The sequence below is a fragment of the Solanum tuberosum genome, unplaced genomic scaffold, assembly GCF_000226075.1.
Source record: "Solanum tuberosum cultivar DM 1-3 516 R44 unplaced genomic scaffold, SolTub_3.0 scf00072, whole genome shotgun sequence".
NCBI classification, from domain to species: domain Eukaryota; kingdom Viridiplantae; phylum Streptophyta; class Magnoliopsida; order Solanales; family Solanaceae; genus Solanum; species Solanum tuberosum.
In genome coordinates, this window is record NW_006238999.1 from 504,294 (window position 1) to 523,438 (window position 19,145).

Consider the following 19,145-nt stretch of genomic DNA (forward strand, 5'->3'; position numbering starts at 1 on the left):
CTCCCCCCACCCCCACCCCCACCAAAAGGAACTTGGCCATTTTCCCCTCTTTATATGTCTCTATATATCTACTAGGTGAAGAACAAGCTTACAAAAGTTCCTTCTATCTCTCTCAAAGAACATAAAAGAGAAAAAAAACACAAGAGATGAAATATCTCTTCTTATTTCTTGTGATTTTTAATTTCTTAAGGCTATGCTTGTTTTGTGCCTTTTGAAAAGGGTTATTAATACATTTTATTTTTTTTACTAGATACACAAAAATGAGAAAGTGAATCTACTTGGTTTTATGGTTGTATACACAATAATAGTTTTTTTTTGTTAAAAAAAATTACGGGGTTTGAAGATCCATATGATTAGGACCCTAATTTGATCATCTATTTATATTTCTCATTTAATTTTTATTTTCACTAGATAAACCATTATTCTCCTCTTCTAAATTCATATTTCTTCATCTTCTTGATTCTTGAAAATATATATATATGATCATGTAGAGATTATGAATTTAAAGAGCTAATAATTATATATATGCATATGAGTATGTGTGTATATGTATTGATACACGTCGTGTACACGTATATGCCTGGCTCCCTGTATGCCATTTGCAAAGCTCACCGTAATATATCGATGGGCCTTGTTGAATGGCGTATGAGGAGCCAAGCATATTCCGATATCGTGTATATGATGTTGATATATGTAACCATCTTGTGATATAAAGTTACCTCTTTTTTTCTTTCTTTCTATTAATTTAATTTGTTTATGTTGAGATCTAAACTAGGTTATGGTGATTGTTGAAGAATTCTTCATTCTCAGTTGAAACAGGTAAGTATTTTTTAAAATTAATTCATCCTGTCTACTTTCTAAATTTACATCATGATAATTGATTATATGTCTAGGGCTTCTTAATTTGCTTCCTATATATGTGCTTTTAATTATATTTTAAAAAAATAAGTTTGTAACTTTTTTAAAATTTGCTATATGTAATGTTTAGTGAATGTTTGATTTTACTTTGATTAAATTTTAATGTTTGGATTTTCTTGTGGTTATTATTCTACAAGAAACTTTGATATTAGTAGATGGATTAATGTTAGTGCTAAGCTAGTATTTAAGTTAAGCATATTTCACCATAGATTTTGAATCAGATTTTTATAATTTATCTTTATATATGTGTTTATACATTAAATTTTACCAGATTTTGAAAATTTTCTTCCGAATAAATTTACACTTTCTTTCATAATAATTCATTTCTTACTAAGTAAAATGCATGTCAAAACACAACTTCAAGTTTAAATAACCACAAATCTATGCTACCTGTTTTTGTTTCTGTCACCTAGAGAATTATACTTTTTATAAAATGTATTCTTACTCTTTATTGTAGTTTTTAGGATCTTTTGCAAACAAAGGAAAATAAAAAAAAACCTTTTATCTTTTTGCAATGAGTTTATAGTTGTATGAACTTATAATATATAAATATTTACACAATTATTACACAAAGTGGTAAATTAAAATAAGTGAAATTACATTTATTAGAAGGTCGTATCGTTGTTATTAATATATTTTTATTTAATTTAAATTATTTGTGATAATTTTTTTGTTTTAGGGCTTTAGTTCTTGTTAATTGAGAGGTATTTTTTGGTATAGGGATCTGTAATTAGGGCCATTTGTGTGACTCATGGGAGAGACTCATATTCACGTGATACAATAACAAAAAACAAACATGAATATGCATTTGGATTTGTTATTTTTTCTTTGTTTGAATTTAATGTTTTGAAATTAAATTTGAAGTATATAAACATGAATATTGTTGAAGTCTGTATTTTTCTACCTATTCCCATGAGGCATCCAAACTATAAGTTTTGAATATATAATATTAAGTATTGCTTCATTAATAACAAATAATATAAGTATTTTTTACTAGACAATTTTCTTGAATTTCTATGTTTTTTTTCCTATTATTATTATTATTATTATTATTATTATAATAATAATAATAATAATAATAAGATCATGTATGTAACAACAACCAAAACGTCTTAATAATATCTAAAGTGTGTTTTCAATATAATACTTCGGATATTATTATAAAAACATTATTTATTATTATGAAGATTTGAATAGTTTAATTCAAAGTTCTAAAATATTTCTATTAAAAATAGTTTATTTTTTCTTCCTTTTTATATAGATTTTGTACCTTTTTAAAAACAATATGCAATAAATAAAATCATAAAATTTACTATGAAAATCTTGAGGCTTAAGAATTTGGGGGCCTAAAACAAAGGTTTTACAACTTTCACTCTTGAGCTATCTCCGCTAACAATATACTAAGTATAATTTTACAATTCGGGTAGATAGGTAACCTTACAAGTTACAGCTAGTGAAGGTAAAGATTAATGCATTTCATAGACCTTCTACTCAAATAAAACATAATAAAATAAAGTATGAAAAATAAAAATTCAAAAGCGAAACAAATATACCGGACATAATGAAGAAGAGAAAACAACATATATAGTATATGCATGTGAGTAATTATAATAAAACTAACAATGAAGACTAAGCGATTCTCGACTTCATACTTACTAATCTTATATTCTATTTGTTTGTCTTTATATCATTTTATTTAGGATCATTGTTCTCGATAAACTGAAAGCGTATCATATATATATATATATATATATATATATATATATCTTGTGTAATAATTTAATTTCATGTTTGTATCCCTTTTTTAATGTTAGCTTTTGCATTCTTGTCCTAGTTTTTTGAACAACTAATTAATGTATTACTGATCAGATTTTATTCTGGCCTGTCTTTTATACATTTTACAGTGTTTGGAAGGACATTCTTTTGTTTGCACAAATTTGTCTTAGAAAATGATGATTACTTCTATTTGTAGAAAATTATTGTAGGGTCACATGTTGGATTCTGACCTCTTAACACAAGAAACAAAAACAGAAAAAAAAGACAAATTTTTATTAAAGAAATATTTGATGTTGAAATTGAAAAATGTATTATGATCATTGAATTTGCACATGAATTTTACTTTGAAAAGAAAAGAGAGTTTTTAGTTTTATGAGAGAAAAATGTTTTTTTTTCTTTGAAATACTTCTCAAACAAGTTTAATTTCTTAAACTTTAAATCCTCTCTTTTAAGTTGAAGTTAAAATAATAGAAGTAGATTGAATTTATGATACACCTATTTAGATTTTTCTAAAAAAAAGTTGTTAATATTGATCCTTTGTTCTAATTTGCGTGACATTATTTTTTTTGTTAATTCATTTTGAAATGATTTTAAATTTGGAAAGAAGATTTACTCTTACAAATTTATTCGATGAGAGTTCTTACAACTACAAAAATAGGGATATGACATGTTTTAACGCTAAAAGTTTCAAAAAATTTACAATAGCCACTACTATACTTAGATTTAGACGTTAACGAAAATTTTCGTCGTGACATTTCATTTTTAGTCTACAAAATTTGAAAGTCTCTTTTATTTCTTGAATTTCGTATTCAGTCAAATACTATCACATAAAAATATTTTTATGTACAAATATTTAAATATAAACCATGCATGCTTTCAAGTTGGTACGAACTACGAACTATGGGATTCTTTTAGGGTCAGAGCTTAGCTAGGTCAGTTACTATCCAAGAATAATTTGTACAATATGTGATTTACAACTTTACTTTATGTTATGTGCATGCACTTTCACAACTCAATAACTTCTTAAAATATGTTAATTTTGTTGATTCGATTCTGACTTTATAGAGCCTGTGTTATTAATTGTCCCCGCTCCCATAATTCTAATAAGAGGCTTTTGTTTTTGGAATAAACGATAACATTTTGTTGATGCCTCGCGAGTTACCTTGTAATGTTTTACCTATAATTGTATCGGTTAATATTAGGTATTTAATGCTCTATTTTGTTCTAGCTTGTCTTATAGAAAGGGTTATAATCATAATTATCTAGAGATGTGGCGAGATAGATAGCATCCTTTTATTCTTGATTGGAACTTTCAATCGAAGCTTTTGAAATAGAGAAAATCATGATAGAGTGAGTTTTTCCTTTTAATGAGTTATATTCAATGTGAATTTGAATTAGTCATATCAGTCGTACATTTCTCACTGAAATACATTATACATACAAAGTCAAAATTACTTTTACATGTATTTATAATGAATATTGAATCACTTTAACTTCGATGAATGTTTACTTATTAAAATTTTGAATCATATCGTTAAAAATTCTGACCATGCCATTGTATATTATATTATAATGTGTTGGAGAAAGGGAAAATTTTCACTTTTTTTTTTCACTTGGCTTTTTACAATACCTATGTTCTATGGCCATCTCTTACTCTAGTTGGTTACTACTTACTAGGGAACATAACATGGTCAAAAATTGAAGAAAAGTAAAAGCATGCATATAAAAATATATACTCCATATTCCTTCTTGGAATTAAGAAAAGAAAAAGAATAGAAATCAGCTTTTCCTAACCAACATATCGGTCACCCCCCCCCCCCAAAATCCAAACCCCAACCTTACCAAAACACAACTAGTAACATTATATTTGGAATAACTAATTATTTTAACGATGTGGCTTAGTGATTAATAAAGTTAGAGAAGAATCATGAGATCTAATGTTCAGATCTTAAAAATAATAAATTCTAGCTATTATTTTTATTTGTTCAAGTTTTAGTAAACAGATTTTAACCAACATATGTTCAGTACAAAAATAATAAAAAATTTGCAACGGATAACTTTAATCGTTAAATAAAAAAATTATCTCCCTAATGAATTACTTTAGCGACATGTTAATGGTGATTTTCATAACTAATTCCATCTTTTCAGAAGCTGATTACTACTCGAGGAAATTAGTTGAGGTAAGCTCAAGTTAACTTGAACAACATTGTTAAAAAAAACTCACTATTCACTTATTTGTGATTATCTTTTCAATTAAATTATTAAATAATATAAAGTTATTTTGATTTTAAAAATTCATAAAAGTTAAACTCAACTAGTAACAAGCTAAAAGTTTTCACCAACCAAAACCTACAAAGGTTCTTTTACCTCTAACCAAACTCCTATCCACAAAACATTCTTCTGAATTGCCAGCTTATTGTCTGAATCTGAAAAGAAAAAGACAATAAAAAAAATAATAAAAAGAAAAAAGTGGATAATAGTGGCCACTAAAACTCTCTTTTACTTTTTCTTTTTTAAGGGAAAAAAATATTCATAATCTTTAATCTGTAAAAAGTAGTGTCCTTTTTATTTCTTCTTTTTTTCACTTTTTCACTTTATTATTACCTCAATTTCTGATGAATAATTTACTGTTTAACTTTATTCTTTAACAGTAAAATGGACAGCCCCTTTTTCTTGATTGCCACCTTAGTGCTGTTTTTGTACATTTTTTTTTCTGACTCAACATTACCTTTATTTTTGTATAATATTCCTTTTACATAAGTAAAATATTCTTAATTTTGTAAAAAAGTCAATTTGCTTTTGTATTATTTGAAATTAGACATTTTACCTTTGGTTAAATTTTGGTGTAATGTATAATGAAAGGTAAAATGCCTAATTTCAACTTGATACAATATTACTTATTTGTAAGTGACAAGTATGTGAATTAATGACAAAGTTAAAGAAATATTATCAAGAGGCGATCAAGACTTGATATATAGAGGTTATGAGCCACGACACATGTTTAAGAGTCGCTGGGCTATTCGCCCCAACCGGGCGACATCAAAACTTTTGTACAAATCTTTATAGTTGACATCGACTCATTCGACTATGATGATCTTGTCTTGGCTCTTGAGTCGTAGAAGTATCTACTAACATTTGTATATATTAGGGTCGGTTATCCACATCACACCTCTTTAAGTGTGAACAAATGTGGATCTAGGATTTAAATTATATGAATTCAACCTTTTAAGATTCTTAATTATTATTAAATTCATTAAAATTTTAAAATTATGTGTTCATGTATACTATATTGCAATTTTAGTAAATTTGTACATATAAATTTATACTAGCTTCGACGTTGAAAATTATGAGTTTAATTGAACCTGTGCATATAATGATACACCCTCTCCTAGGTACGATCATTCCCTGGACCCATCATAAACATGAAATGTTCGTGCATCGAATTGCCCCTTTTTATATATATATATATATAGTGTTATTTTCTATATATACCTAATATAACTTTACGATGAAGGATAATCAACTGACCACCTTCTATCTATCTATGTAACTACGTATTCACTAGTGTAACAAAGGACAAAATTGAGCAATTTTTCGTTTTAGAATAGTTTTCTAGTTGCACAATATTAATATACCTGAACTTTCTATGTAGTACTTCAGTTCAATTATTTATATAAGTTGAATGCTTGAATTTATGGTAGTTTTTCTTTCTTCTGAACATAATTAAGATATAAATGATTTTTCCACTGATCTGTGTTCTGAAGGTTTTAGAAGAATAATATATATATATATATATATGAAAAGATTCTAAAGATATATTTTCTGTGTATGTATTTTGTAGGTTCTGAAAAAGAAACAAGTACTTAAAAAGATTCTAAAAATATCCAACTTGCTTGCATGACCTCCCTCTTTATTATTTCCTAGTTTGATAACAATAATTTATCACCAAAGGATGTGTGGTGGGACATGGATGAGATCTTGACCTCGGGTTCGAGTTTTGAAAATAAAAAAACTTTGATAGAAAATATTTTTTCTTTTAAAGTTATTTTGTGTAATTGAATCTGAATTAATCGGGTTAGTCAATAAACAAGAAAGGACTCCAAGTTATATCTTTTGACCCCCCTCCCCCTCCTTATCTCACATATAGTTCAATAGATCTCCAAAAACATCCAAAGTAAATCATATTGATAACAAATATTAACACACGTGAGATCGTTATTTATGTATAAAGTAAATCTTAGATTATATAAAATGATACATTTAAAGACGTATAAGTTTGAGTGTAATGCGATCAATATATATTACTGTTAGTTTCTTTTCAACAATATAACTAGTAAATTGAATTATACTCAAATAATAACACATGTGAGATCGTTATCTATGTAATTAAGTAAATTTTAGATTATATATAATGATACACTTAAAGTCGTACAAGTTTGGGTGTAATGCGGTCAATATTATTTGTTAATTTCTTTTCAACAATACTACTAGTGAATTGGATTATACTTATGTATTATTTCAAAGTTACTCTACATGCAACAAATTTCACATAATTTAAATAGGTATATGCATGCAATACTCGATCGAAACAAATCACATATATGTATATTATATCGCATGAGAAATTTCTAATCATATAAGAAAATAAGTCTTACATTTTAGTAACACATTTTAAAGTTATACGGACCTAAAAATAAAGCTCATAATATCACTAATAGGAAGAGCTGATATTATGGATAACATGTGACGTTTCTTGTATTTATTTATTTGTTTTTTTCATTAAAAATTGCCTACTATATTATTTGCAAACTGATTAATGGCTTTGAAGAGCAGCAGTGTTCCTACTACTTATACTGTGATTGGTACGGAAAAAAATATATTCTTAAAAAAAAACCGATAAATAAATAAATTTCTTTTTTCTTTATTGTATTTGTTAAGTAAATAGAAAATATTATTCTAAAAAGTATTTTATAAACTAATCTGGGCAAACGTTACAAGTGGAAGGGTGGTGTGTCGTAGGACGGAGAAAAGACAATTAATAACGTGGGTCGTTATTTATGAATTTGTCTTCCATACTTTTATCGAGGAAGTGATATTTCTCATTTTTAAGTAAGTTGTTTTCTTAGAGAAAATATATTCTAAATATTTTGACCAATTAAATATGAAAAAAATAAAAAATATACTTTAATTTATGTATATTCTATTTAAAAAGATTAGATTAGGGATGAAGGAACTGGTCATGCTGAAAAGGAAGTCCCTCCAGAGGACTGTAATGTGGTAGAAGCTTAAAGAAAAGAAAAGGTGTCAAATGAGAGAGTTAGATCAGATCGTCGAAATTTTAATTGGGCTTAAACATACTGGGCATAGAAATGTTAAGGAATGATAGGGTCATATCCGACCTGATATTTTATATGGACCGACAAATGTTGAACCCGAATCAGACCTTAAATAAAGAAAGAATGTGCCTTAGTTCAATCTAGGACCATGGACTTTCCGGGAAAAAAGATGGTTCAAAATTACATGATGCAAGTTAATGTCTACGAAAAAACAGTTACACTTAGAATTATGGTCTCTAAAAGTTGGCCCAAATTCCCCTATCAGATTGCACCCTGTCTTGAAGAACCTGTTGTAGTTTTCAATTCCTTTCTATTTGACTGCACCATAAGTAGAAAAGGCCCAACGTAGTCCACTATATTATTGGATGGGGGCTTAAAAATGAGTTAAAATTTTATGGGATTTCTGTTTACATCGTTTCATTTAAGTAATACTTATTTATGTTTTTTTATACAAATATTTAATATTAGATAATTTTAAGGTGAAAGAATATGTATATATATTATTTATGCAGTATATGACTAAAACTTTAATCAACTTTAGTATGTATTTCAGTCATGCATGCCTGAGCATAAACATATTTGAATAAATTAAAAGAATGTTAAGTTTATTATTATATTGACAAATTAATGACTGAAATTTATTCTTTATGATATAAGGTTTCAAATTTGAGCTTATTTGGAATAAATTTTGGGGTGTACAGTTGAACGCGGGGGGGGGGGGGGGGGGGGTTCATTTTATTTTTCAAATCTTCACTTTTGTCATGCATACATCGAACACGTGAGTCTGGAATTTTTGTCATAATTCTAAGGAATGATGCGTCTCACCGTGGAACACTTATTATGCTAACTAAAAGATTATATTTGTCTTTCTCAAGAATAGAGTTGTCAAAAAGGATCGGCCCAGCCCCACCTGACCCAAGCCTTACGGACCAAGAAATTTGAAGGGCTAGGGCGGATAGGCCCTTCATTTGAAAGGGCCTGAAAATATTCAACCCAACCCAACCCAACACTAGAAGGGTTGGGGCGGGCTAGCCCTTCTTTTTTCTTTTCAAACTTATAATAACATCAAGAAAATGAGAAGATTTTCAAATTAACTATGGCAAACAATGGTGTTGTTTCAATAACACTAGCAAAAAATCCAGTGTAATTAACATGTATCTCGCATATCCGATATGCGAGCGAGATAAGAGAGTGACAAGCAAGATGGGAGGGAGGCGAGGGCGCGAGATTTGTCTATGTAACCTAGATACATGTGAATCTACTTGGATAAAATTTATCTAGAACAAATTAACCTAATTTTGAGTCCATATATTTTGAGATACATGTATCTGGACGTACCAAAATCTAATAAGATTCATAATATTACAACATAGCGTGTATTTAAGTAATTAGATTATATACTATAGAGATTATTGTAGGTTACCCCAGGGGCGGTTCAATGTAATTGGAGGCCTAAAGCGAAATTTCAATTCGCGGCCTAAAATATAAATATACTTCATATACGTATTTATTCAAAAAAAATAAATTACACTATTAAGATGAAAATTATTAGTACTTAATATTGTTTTTTGAGTTACTAGTTTTAGGTAAGATTTTATCAACACAACATTTGAAAAACATCCTTTAAGTGAGACAATTATTATATGCATTGTTAACATAATGATATAAGTAATAAGTTGATAAATATTAAATAAAGATAAGAGTTAGAAGTTTAGAATCATAGAATTTGACTCAAAAAGTTGATGACTTGGTATACCTCATTTTAATATGCTTTTTTTTAAAAAAAAAAATTTAATGTCTCATTTGATCATTGATGTGCAAAAAGTTACAATTTTGAGTTTGGCATTCCAAACTTTGTACATGATCATTGAGAAGAGACTTGAGCTTTAGGGCTAACAAAATAAGGAAATTATACACAATTCAAGGTGGATCATACACAAAATGAGAAGGTTTAATTTTAATCTGTTTAAAGGATGGGAGACTCCATTTGTCCATATTGATTAGCCCTCGAATGTTGCTGAGGAGATTAGAGAAGAGGGTGAAGACCTTGATTTCCTCAATTTTGTGACTTAGCGAGGCTAATGCATCAGCTGGCTTGTTAGCCTCTCTAAAACAGTGGACGATACTAAATTTATGGTCCTCAATCATCTTTTGAATCTCCTGTACCTGGTTGCTGATTTTCCAAAGGGGTTTCCACTCTCTTTTTACAGTTTTGGATAAACGACAGGAGTCTGTTTCTCCAATAGCCATCTCTATGCCTTTGCTAGCGCACCATTGAAGACCATAAAGTAATGCTTCTGCTTCCGCCGTGTTGCTCGTACCATTGCCCAAGGGGATGGAGTAGGCAAAGATGAAGTCTCCCTTTTGGTCTCTTATTATTCCCCCACCTCCACTTTGACCGTTAAAGCAACTACCATCACTGTTTAATTTTACTCGTAGTGGAGGGGGTTTGATCCATGTTATCGGTATGCTAGTCATTTGTTGGATATTTGCTTCACTAGCTTTGCATATGCTCCTCCAGGTTCCCCCAATATTTATTTTATTGAATTGTTTCTGGGTCACCTGCAAAATGAAGTTACAATATTAGAGTTGGTTCTGTATCTAGAGGGTCTAGTTCCTTCAAACTTATTACAACATCTTGATTTCCAAAGTTCCCAACAAATAACTTGAGGGAGAATTTTAACGATGTAGTCGGAGATAGGATTAATGGATGTGTAATTCCACCAGCTAAGGAGAATCATTTTGAGATTATTTTCATTGATTCCTATGCCCAACGGACCAGCAAAGTATCTCCAGATACTCTTTGCGAAGTCACCTTCACAAAAGAAGTGTTGCACATCTTCTAAATCAATTCTAGCATGAGAAGTAGTGCAGCAGTAACATTTGGGTTCAAGGGTAATGCCCATCCGTGCCACTCGGTCATCAGTTGAGAGCTTATTATTAACGGCTCTCCACACTAGAAAAGCCATTTTAAAAGGAATTTCTTTTCTCCAAAGTTTGCCATAGAAGTTGTTGACTTCTTTTTTTTGCCTTAAGTTATCCCAAGTAGACGTAGAGGAGAATTGCCCTGAGTTGGATAGTTTCCAGATGACCCTGTCTTCTTGTTTTCATCTAACGTAAAACCTATGGAGTAGAGTTTGTCCTTGATCTCATTAGTAGGCTTGAAAGTGAGGATATCCCAATTTCATATTTGGCTAACATAAAAGAGCTCCAAAGGGATTTGGAAGTTCTGATATTCCACCACTGTTTAGCTCTAAAAGCTTTGCTAGAATCGGTGATGCTTCTAAAGTTAGCTCCTCCTTCAATATAAGGATAGCATAGACTTTTCCATGATGCCCAATGGTATCTTCCAGTATTTTCCTGCCCTGACCAGAGGAATCTAGCCACAAATTTTTCTATAAGATCCAACGTACCTTTCGGTGGATTAACAGCAATTAAAAGATGGACAGGTAGTGCCAGGAGCACGTGTTTAATGAGGATAGCTCTACCTCCCATTGAAATTAGTTTAGTATGCCAACCCCTGATCTTACCAATGATGTTGTTCACAATGTCAGAATAATACTCAATTTTTTTCTTCCCTGTGGTTAGAGGGCACCCTAAGTATTTAATGGGGAATTTTTGGTATTGCACCCTCAATGTCAGAATATGCTTAGAGTAATGCTTGAAACTAAAATTTAAAAAGAAATAAAAAAGAATTTGTAATTCACTTTGTTAACACATTTCACTGTTAATTCTTATATTTAACAAAGTACAAAAGATGTTAAAGTGGATAAAATAATTTATTTTAAAAAAATTATACTTTTTATCATAAATAATTAATTTTTCTATAAAAAATTTAACACATAATTTATTCTTAACAAAAATTTGGGCCCCCCGAAATTTGGGGGCCTAAGGCAAAGGCCTTATTTTTGAAAGCATAGAGCCAGCCTTGGGTTACCCTTGAATAAAAATTTTGACCCATGGACCGACCCCGACCCTGATCAAACCTCAAGGGCAAGAGCTTATATGGATCGGGCTTATAAACCCTAATTTTAAATGAGATTGAAAAATTCTATCCCAATCCTATCCCAATAACGGGTTGGGTTGGGCGGGCCCCATGGACTAAGCCCGTTTTGACGGCTCTAATCAAGAACAGTGTACCTCCAATTACTTCTCGAGAAAAACAAGTACGAAGTCAAGTTCCTTTACATAATGTACATTGGTAGAAATATGTTTGAGTTTCTCTTGAAAATTAACATTTGAAGTTAACTGTTGAATTGTACATTTGTTGCTACTTTGATTTGTTCATGAATGATTTAATTGTTAGTTGAATTTTTAGGTAAGAGAATGCTTTATATATATATATAAAATTTATTTTAATTTTTAAAAAATAAAAATTTGATTCTTTGATATACCGAACTTTTGAGACCCGAGCACCAAATACCAAACCAAAAAACCGAACTTTTGAAAAAATAAAACAAGACGCCGATCTAAAAAATCGAATTAGTTCGATTTTTCTGTTTTCTGATATTTATGCCCAGCCTTAAAAAGTGAGTATTAGTTAAACAATGACATTCCTATTTGTGCACTTCTTCCTTAAAGATGATTGTGTTTCTCTCCCACGAAGTACTAATCGTCCCATTTTCATTTAAAATGTTTTTTAGTTTAAGATCATAAATATTTATAAGTTCTCATTATTTTTTAAAATTTTACAAAATTAAAATCACACAAATAAATCGGAACGGAAATTGCTAAAGCAAAGTTATCAATAGTGTACCGTACACCCCCGCATGCGAGTATCCAATTCAGACTTTCTTTTGCATATTTGTGTGGCCGCGTTACTCATTTTTCCACACACTGCTACACACAAGAGTGAAGCCGCGTTAGTGGAGAAAAATGGACAAATTTAAAAGAGGGGGGGTGGGGGTTGGGGGTGAAGAATAAATGAAGAAGCATCATTGCTGGTTGAATTAATAAATACTTATTTTGACGTCAGTTCCTTTTATCTTAACTGTACCTACCAAAATTGTGATTGTGAATTTGTGATTTTGATAGATATTAACCTAAAAAAGATTGTCTTTTGTGGTTCACTTTAGCAAGTTGTATACTTTTTTTGTGCTTTGATTATGGTTGATCAACCGTGGTTTTCACAGCAGAAATACCCAAATCATATGTCATTTGAAGGTTCAAGATTCTAACTTTTTTTGTTTTTATACAAAAAAAGGACATTTTTCACTCTTGATTTATAGATTGTTGTTTATGTACTATCTGTGGTTGCTACTGTTTTTTGTTTTTTTCTATATGATTTCTTTACTATTACTGTATTTTCCTTTCGTACTGATTTTGATATGCTTCACTTGATCGTTGGAAACAACCTCTCTACCTTTATAGGGGCAAGGCTGTGTACCCTCCACAGATCCCACTTGCGGGATTACACCGGATATGTTGTTGTTGTTGATTTATAAATTGTTTTGTTTTTTGGGTGGGTGATTTGTCAGGTGATGATGGTCTGCGTAGGGAAATATGGAAGGTCTGTTCTGGTTCATCGTTGGATGTTCCAAAGGCTGGGGAGAGAGTATACTACTTTCCAAGACTTCATGTGGAGCAGGTTATCAATTTTAGGGATTTTTTTGATAGTTTTTGAAATTATGGGTTCTATGTTTATGGCTTTATGCTCCATGTGGGATTTCACTGGGTATGTTGTTGTATGTTTATGCTCTGAGTTAAAGAGTACGAGTGCAGTTGAACTCAGTAAATTAGGCTACTAAGCCTGTGCTTTTTTCTTCCTAATGAATTTTTGGTTTTGGCCAGCTGGAGCAATCATCCAACCAGGAACTGATTGAAAGACTACAATTGTCCAACTTACCCCCAAAGATGCTTTGTCGTGTTCTACATATTCGCCTTCTGGTATGCGTGATAATTGATCATTTCAAATGTTTTTGAGATAGTTTTTATCTTTTTTGTGGGAGTTGGTGTAGTTAGATTGATGGATCTTAAGGACTTTTGCCTATTACTCTTGGGATTGATTAGGATACACAATCTCCTCCATGTTAGTGTCATTTAATTTTCTTTGGGAAATTCTTACATAAAGTTGGTATTTGGACCCTATATATTCACAATACAAAAGGTCCAGTGGGAAGAAATGATAACACCCAAGAAAAGATCTTGAAGTGCAAATCATTCTATGCTAAGCAATTAGAGCTTAAATGAAGCAATATGATGTATGAGGATTCATAATGTGACCCCAACTTGCTTGTATTAGTTGTTGTTTCAGTAGTAGTTATTTGTTGTTGTTGATGAATATTATTAGACAATTAGATCCTCTGTTTAGTGCTAGTTCCAATGTTTACGAGCTTCTTGTTGTTGACAATTAAATCTCACAGTTAATGCTTATCACAATGTGCGCGAGTTAGCCTCATGGGCTAGCTAAATTGTTCTTTTAGTAGATCATAGACCATGTGATTTCAGTACCAACAGGTAGTCCTGCATTAGAAATTCCTCTTATAGGTGTAGGTCCCTCTATGATATAAGATTCACAATGAGGCAAGTGACCCATATTCACTAGCTGTTTGATAAATTTGTGAACTCCATATGTGATTTTATCCCTGCATATGGATCCTCCATGGTCCAACTATGCCCACCAACAAAGCCTATTCTTTATTTGACGAAGAAGTATGGTTAGAGCAATGAGCCCAATTGTTGGAATCAACTTTAGTGTTTGGGTTTATGCAAATCTCATAAAACTCAAGCGAAACTAAGGCACCCGAATTATCTAAGGTTAATGGATCCTAATTACTACATAGCATCCATTTTCGACGTACTAATCTTATTAGGCATAATACATTAACATGCACTCAAACTTGGACTCAAACTTGGACTCAACTAGCAAGTAAGTACTCCAACTTTGAGTATGCACATCTAGACACCTCAACTCTCTCCATTGTGATTTATGTCAGTTGAATACTCCAACTCACAAAATGATCATCTAGACACTTACAAAATTTATGTGATGCGTTAGCGTCAAGTGTCCACGAGTTGGGGGCGAGTTGGAGTGTTTAGTTTTCAGTTGACACCAAGTTGAGGTGTCTAGATGTGCAATCTCAAAGTTTGAGTGTTTGTTTATGTATTATACCATCTTATTCTGAAGCAATATTTGATTAAAGCAAGATTCGCGGAGCCATTTGTCTGCAATAGTTGTTTTTTGGTAGGTTGAACATGAGACGGAAGAGGTTTATGCGGAGATCAGATTATTGCCAAATCAAGATGTAAGAACTCAATTTACTTTATTTTTGAAGATTTTCCAGGATAACACTCTTGTTTACAGCCAAGACTACCACTCCTTGCAGCAAAATGAGCCAACAGCTCCGGATTTTAGTCCTCTAGACACTCCAAGGCCCCAGTTTCAGTCGTTTTGCAAGTGTTTAACTCAATCTGATATAAAAAGCAATTGGGGACTGTTTGTTCCCCTGAAAGATGCTGTCAAATGCTTTCCTCCCTTGGTAATGCACTAATTAATTGTATCTGTTTCTCAAATTTTTCCTTCCTTTTTTTTTTTTTGCGTGTATGAATTCTGATTCGGATAATTTTTTCCTTGAGTTGAGGGTCTAGCGGAAACAACCTCTCTACCTCTGAGGTAGGGGTAAGGTCTACATACACTCTACCCTCCCCAGACCCCAGAAAGTGGGGGGACTACACTGGGTATGTTGTTGTTGTGTGTGTGAATTCATATAGCCGTCCCCAACTTGCCTGGGATTGTGGCAGAGTTACTATTGTATTTCTTTTATGTGTAAATATTTAAGGTATTTGGTTGACTGGATTTTGATTTTTGGGATTGGTTTCTTCAATGATCAGGACATGCGACAAGAAAAACCAAGCCAAGAACTGATAGCAACGGATCTTCAAGGAAATGAATGGCGCTTTAAACATGCATACCAAGGCAATCCCTCCTCTCCTATGTTAAGATTGAATATCGACCAAATGAATTATTGTTTTGTTATTCAACTTGACAAATGACAAAGAATGAAACTAAAATTATACCTGCTATGGTAGGATTTTGAGTTTATGGCTCATTGTCAAAAATGAAGACGACCGTTGTTGTACTTTTTAGACTAAGAAGTTTCTATTCTTTGATTTTTATACCAAGAAGAACACTAAAATTAGGTGAATGAGCTATATCTATATCTTGATGTTCTATTCTTTTTCTCTCCGTTTTTTTTTAATCTTAACTACACTGAGTAGGCCAACCACGGAGGCATTCGCTCACAAATGGCTGGAGTACATTCGTTACTAGTAAGAAATTGCTTGCCGGGGATTTAGTTGTGTTCTTAAGGTACTTTTCCTATGGCATGCTTTTGGCCTTACTGTTGAGCTACATCTCCTGCAATTATGTATCTTGGAGAATTTTTATCTTTTCATACCTCATTTGATTTATTTCCTTTGATTTTGCTTCAAGGGATGAAACTGGCAAACTACATGTTGGGATTAGACGTTTATCTTATCAACGTTGTTCTATTGGAGCATCAACATTTTCAAGACAAAGCGTGGAAGGTGCTCTTGCCGTTGCTTCTCATGCCTTTGCCACCCGAAGTCTCTTTTCTGTTTACCACAAGCCATGTTATAATAAGTATGACTTTTGAACTAAAATGAAGTCTGCAATGAGAACTTCACTCATATTTTTACATGAATATGTTTTTGGTTGAATGTTACAGATCAAGTCAATTTATTATGAGCTTGAGCAAGTATTTTGAAGGTGGAAACCATGGCCGTGGAGTTGGCATGATATCTCGAATGCAACATGAGGGTGAGGACTCCTCTCATGTGAGAAGGTAATGGACCGATGAGTTCCTAACTATATATATACAAATCTTTCGCAGAAAGAATTGCAATACATTAATTTACTATTTTGATATGCAGAACAAATGATCTGGACCAGATATCTTTATCTCAGGGTCAACAGACAACAAATCTTATGCTCGAGGAGGATCAGTACATGCAAGACTCGGAAGCAGTACTCGATTGTGCTCAATCTACTATGACAGATTTGGAGATCAGGCAGCAGACAACTGGATCGCATAATAATGTCCATTGTTTTTCCCCTGTAGAGGACAATGGACTGCAATTGCATACAGCAGTTGCGAGGGAGAATAATGAGGGATCTATTCCAAATGACACTGTAAGCATCCAAACTAGAGATGAGGACTTGTATGAGCTATTCGAGGATTTTGACTTTCCAGACTCTATAAACACTAGTCTCGATACTATAGCTTTGGATTTGGGCAGTGATTGGTTCAGATCGACGCTACAAGGTAAATAGTTACTTCCTCCATTTCAATTTATGTGTTTTACTTTCCTTTTTAGTCAGTTTAGAAAAAGACTACCACTTCTCTATATCTATTGAGTTTGCAATTCCACCATTGATGACATTCACTTATAGGAATGGCATGACATGTAAAAGTTCAAGATTCAAAGAGTACTTTTGGTATATTATACATACCGTTTGTTGAAACCCATAAGATCCATAAGTTCTCTTCACATTGTTAAACTTCATCTCCACTCAAACTATAATACATAAGAAGGGTGTATATCATAAAATGACTATACCATGAAGAATATTAACTCTAAGTTGTAATATTTTGGTCTGTCCATATGCACGAGTCACGATTCACCAATCTGGATAGTTTTACAAGGCTGCTGTTCCATTATTGAATAAAAGCCTGGCTGTAACTAGTTTATTTATGCTCCTTTATCTGAATTTGTCATTTTAAGAAAGCTAAAGCTTGTCCTTGTTGATTTCGGGGAATGTCTTGAAGAGCAAGAAGAGACTATTACTCCCAGTCACCCAAATGCCTCAGAAGATCACTCTAGACGGACTTCTTCTGTATTGGAGCATCCAACTTCCTTCCAAGTGATGTCTATCTCTACAAACCCGAGTCAGATTCCCTACGAAGGACCTGGTCGTGGTGACGAGCAAGTTCCTTGGGGAGGCTATCAAGTAGCACGACGAACTTTACCAATACTCAGTAGGGTTGTCTCGCGGTACCCTGATTCACTCGTGAACTTCAGGGTTGCAAGTAGCATACTTCAGTCGGTGTATTTGGAAATATTGGCAGAGTTAGTCTACTTTCTCAATAATCTTACGATAGTGAACTTGTCAAAGGATCAGTTCAATGTTGCTAGGCAACATATCTGGGACCTAAAGTTAAGTGGCATTGAAATAGGCTGGCTTGAAAATCGTTTACTGCATATAGATGAAGTATTTATCATGGAAAGTTTACGGCAAAGGCGACAAGCACTCACACGTAGAATGGAGGAGACATTTAAGCAGCTGGATGGGGAACTTGGATGTATAGACAAGGAGCTTCATGAACTATCTCTAAAGGTTGGCCCTAATCCCCCTATGAGATTGCACTCTGTCTTGGAGGGTTTGTTGTAGTTTTCAGTGATGTTATCCTTTCTATTTGACTACATGATAAAGAGAAAAAGCCGGACATAGTCCATTATCTTTGGACGGAGGCTCAAAATGATCGTATTTCTTTCACATGAAACACTAATAGTTCACATTCTTTGATGAAAAAGTGGCAAGTGTACCAATTTGTCAGAAAATGACGACTATTAATGCTCCAAGCAAGAGAGATGATCATTTTGATCTTAAGTTCAAAGAATATGGACTATTTTGGTTTTTTTCTATCATGATCGGATCTCTTACAATCAGAGGTGGAGTCGAGATTTTTAGTTTATGGATTCTGGACCACATATTAAATGATATGATTAACACAAATATAAAGTTTGGGACAAAGTTGATTTATTCTTCCAAACCCATAATAAGCACTTCGACTCTGTTCCCTGCTTACAGTTTAGAATAAGCTCTATGAAAGTGTTTTTTAGTTGACACTTGAATTTGTGATACTGTTGTGTTTTCTTGTTTTCATTTTTAATCAACAAGGTGAAAAGTTGGATAGCCAACCAACTGAACTACTAAAATTCCTCTATTGTTTGTGTTTTATTGCAAGTTCTTGACTTGTTATATTCATAACTATTTTTGGCTGTTCAAATGGTTCAATCTACAAGGTCTAGAGTCTTATAAAATTTTAGACATTGCTTTATAAATTCTAATTGGGCCGGACCTATGTGCTATAA

General features: G+C 32.1%; 1 protein-coding gene and 1 non-coding gene across 4 annotated transcripts; both read left to right on the forward strand.

The window, feature by feature from the left end:
- The first annotated feature begins 577 nt into the window (after positions 1-577).
- Positions 578-662, forward strand: MIR160A (microRNA MIR160a). The gene has a single exon (NR_127254.1). It is a non-coding gene; the product is annotated as a microRNA MIR160a (primary transcript).
- A 12,269-nt stretch (positions 663-12,931) lies between these two features.
- Positions 12,932-18,905, forward strand: LOC102587577 (uncharacterized). Of its 3 annotated transcripts, none has more exons than XM_015308053.1 (11): positions 12,932-13,000; positions 13,508-13,617; positions 13,821-13,916; positions 15,218-15,274; positions 15,356-15,508; positions 15,861-15,945; positions 16,248-16,338; positions 16,462-16,632; positions 16,718-16,834; positions 16,923-17,314; positions 17,819-18,905. In XM_015308053.1, the coding sequence occupies exons 3-11, from the start codon at positions 13,884-13,886 to the stop codon at positions 18,439-18,441; spliced, it is 1,722 nt and encodes a 573-aa protein (XP_015163539.1). In that variant the 5' UTR covers positions 12,932-13,000; positions 13,508-13,617; positions 13,821-13,883; the 3' UTR covers positions 18,442-18,905. The 3 variants fall into 3 exon arrangements, with proteins under 3 accessions (XP_015163539.1, XP_015163537.1, XP_015163538.1); XM_015308051.1 differs by lacking the exon at positions 12,932-13,000 and adding an exon at positions 13,007-13,193; XM_015308052.1 differs by lacking the exons at positions 12,932-13,000; positions 15,218-15,274 and adding an exon at positions 13,007-13,193 and having other exon boundaries at positions 15,314-15,508.
- Positions 18,906-19,145: the final 240 nt, after the last annotated feature.

Excerpts from the sequence above, each read along its gene's own strand:
- LOC102587577 (XM_015308051.1), top strand. The coding sequence starts at position 13,136 with ATGGTTGATCAACCGTGGTTTTCACAGCAGAAATACCCAAATCATATG. Across the intron at positions 13,917-15,217 it reads TTCTACATATTCGCCTTCTG|GTTGAACATGAGACGGAAGA; the intron begins GTATGCGTGATA and ends GTTTTTTGGTAG. Across the intron at positions 17,315-17,818 it reads GTTCAGATCGACGCTACAAG|AGCAAGAAGAGACTATTACT; the intron begins GTAAATAGTTAC and ends AATGTCTTGAAG.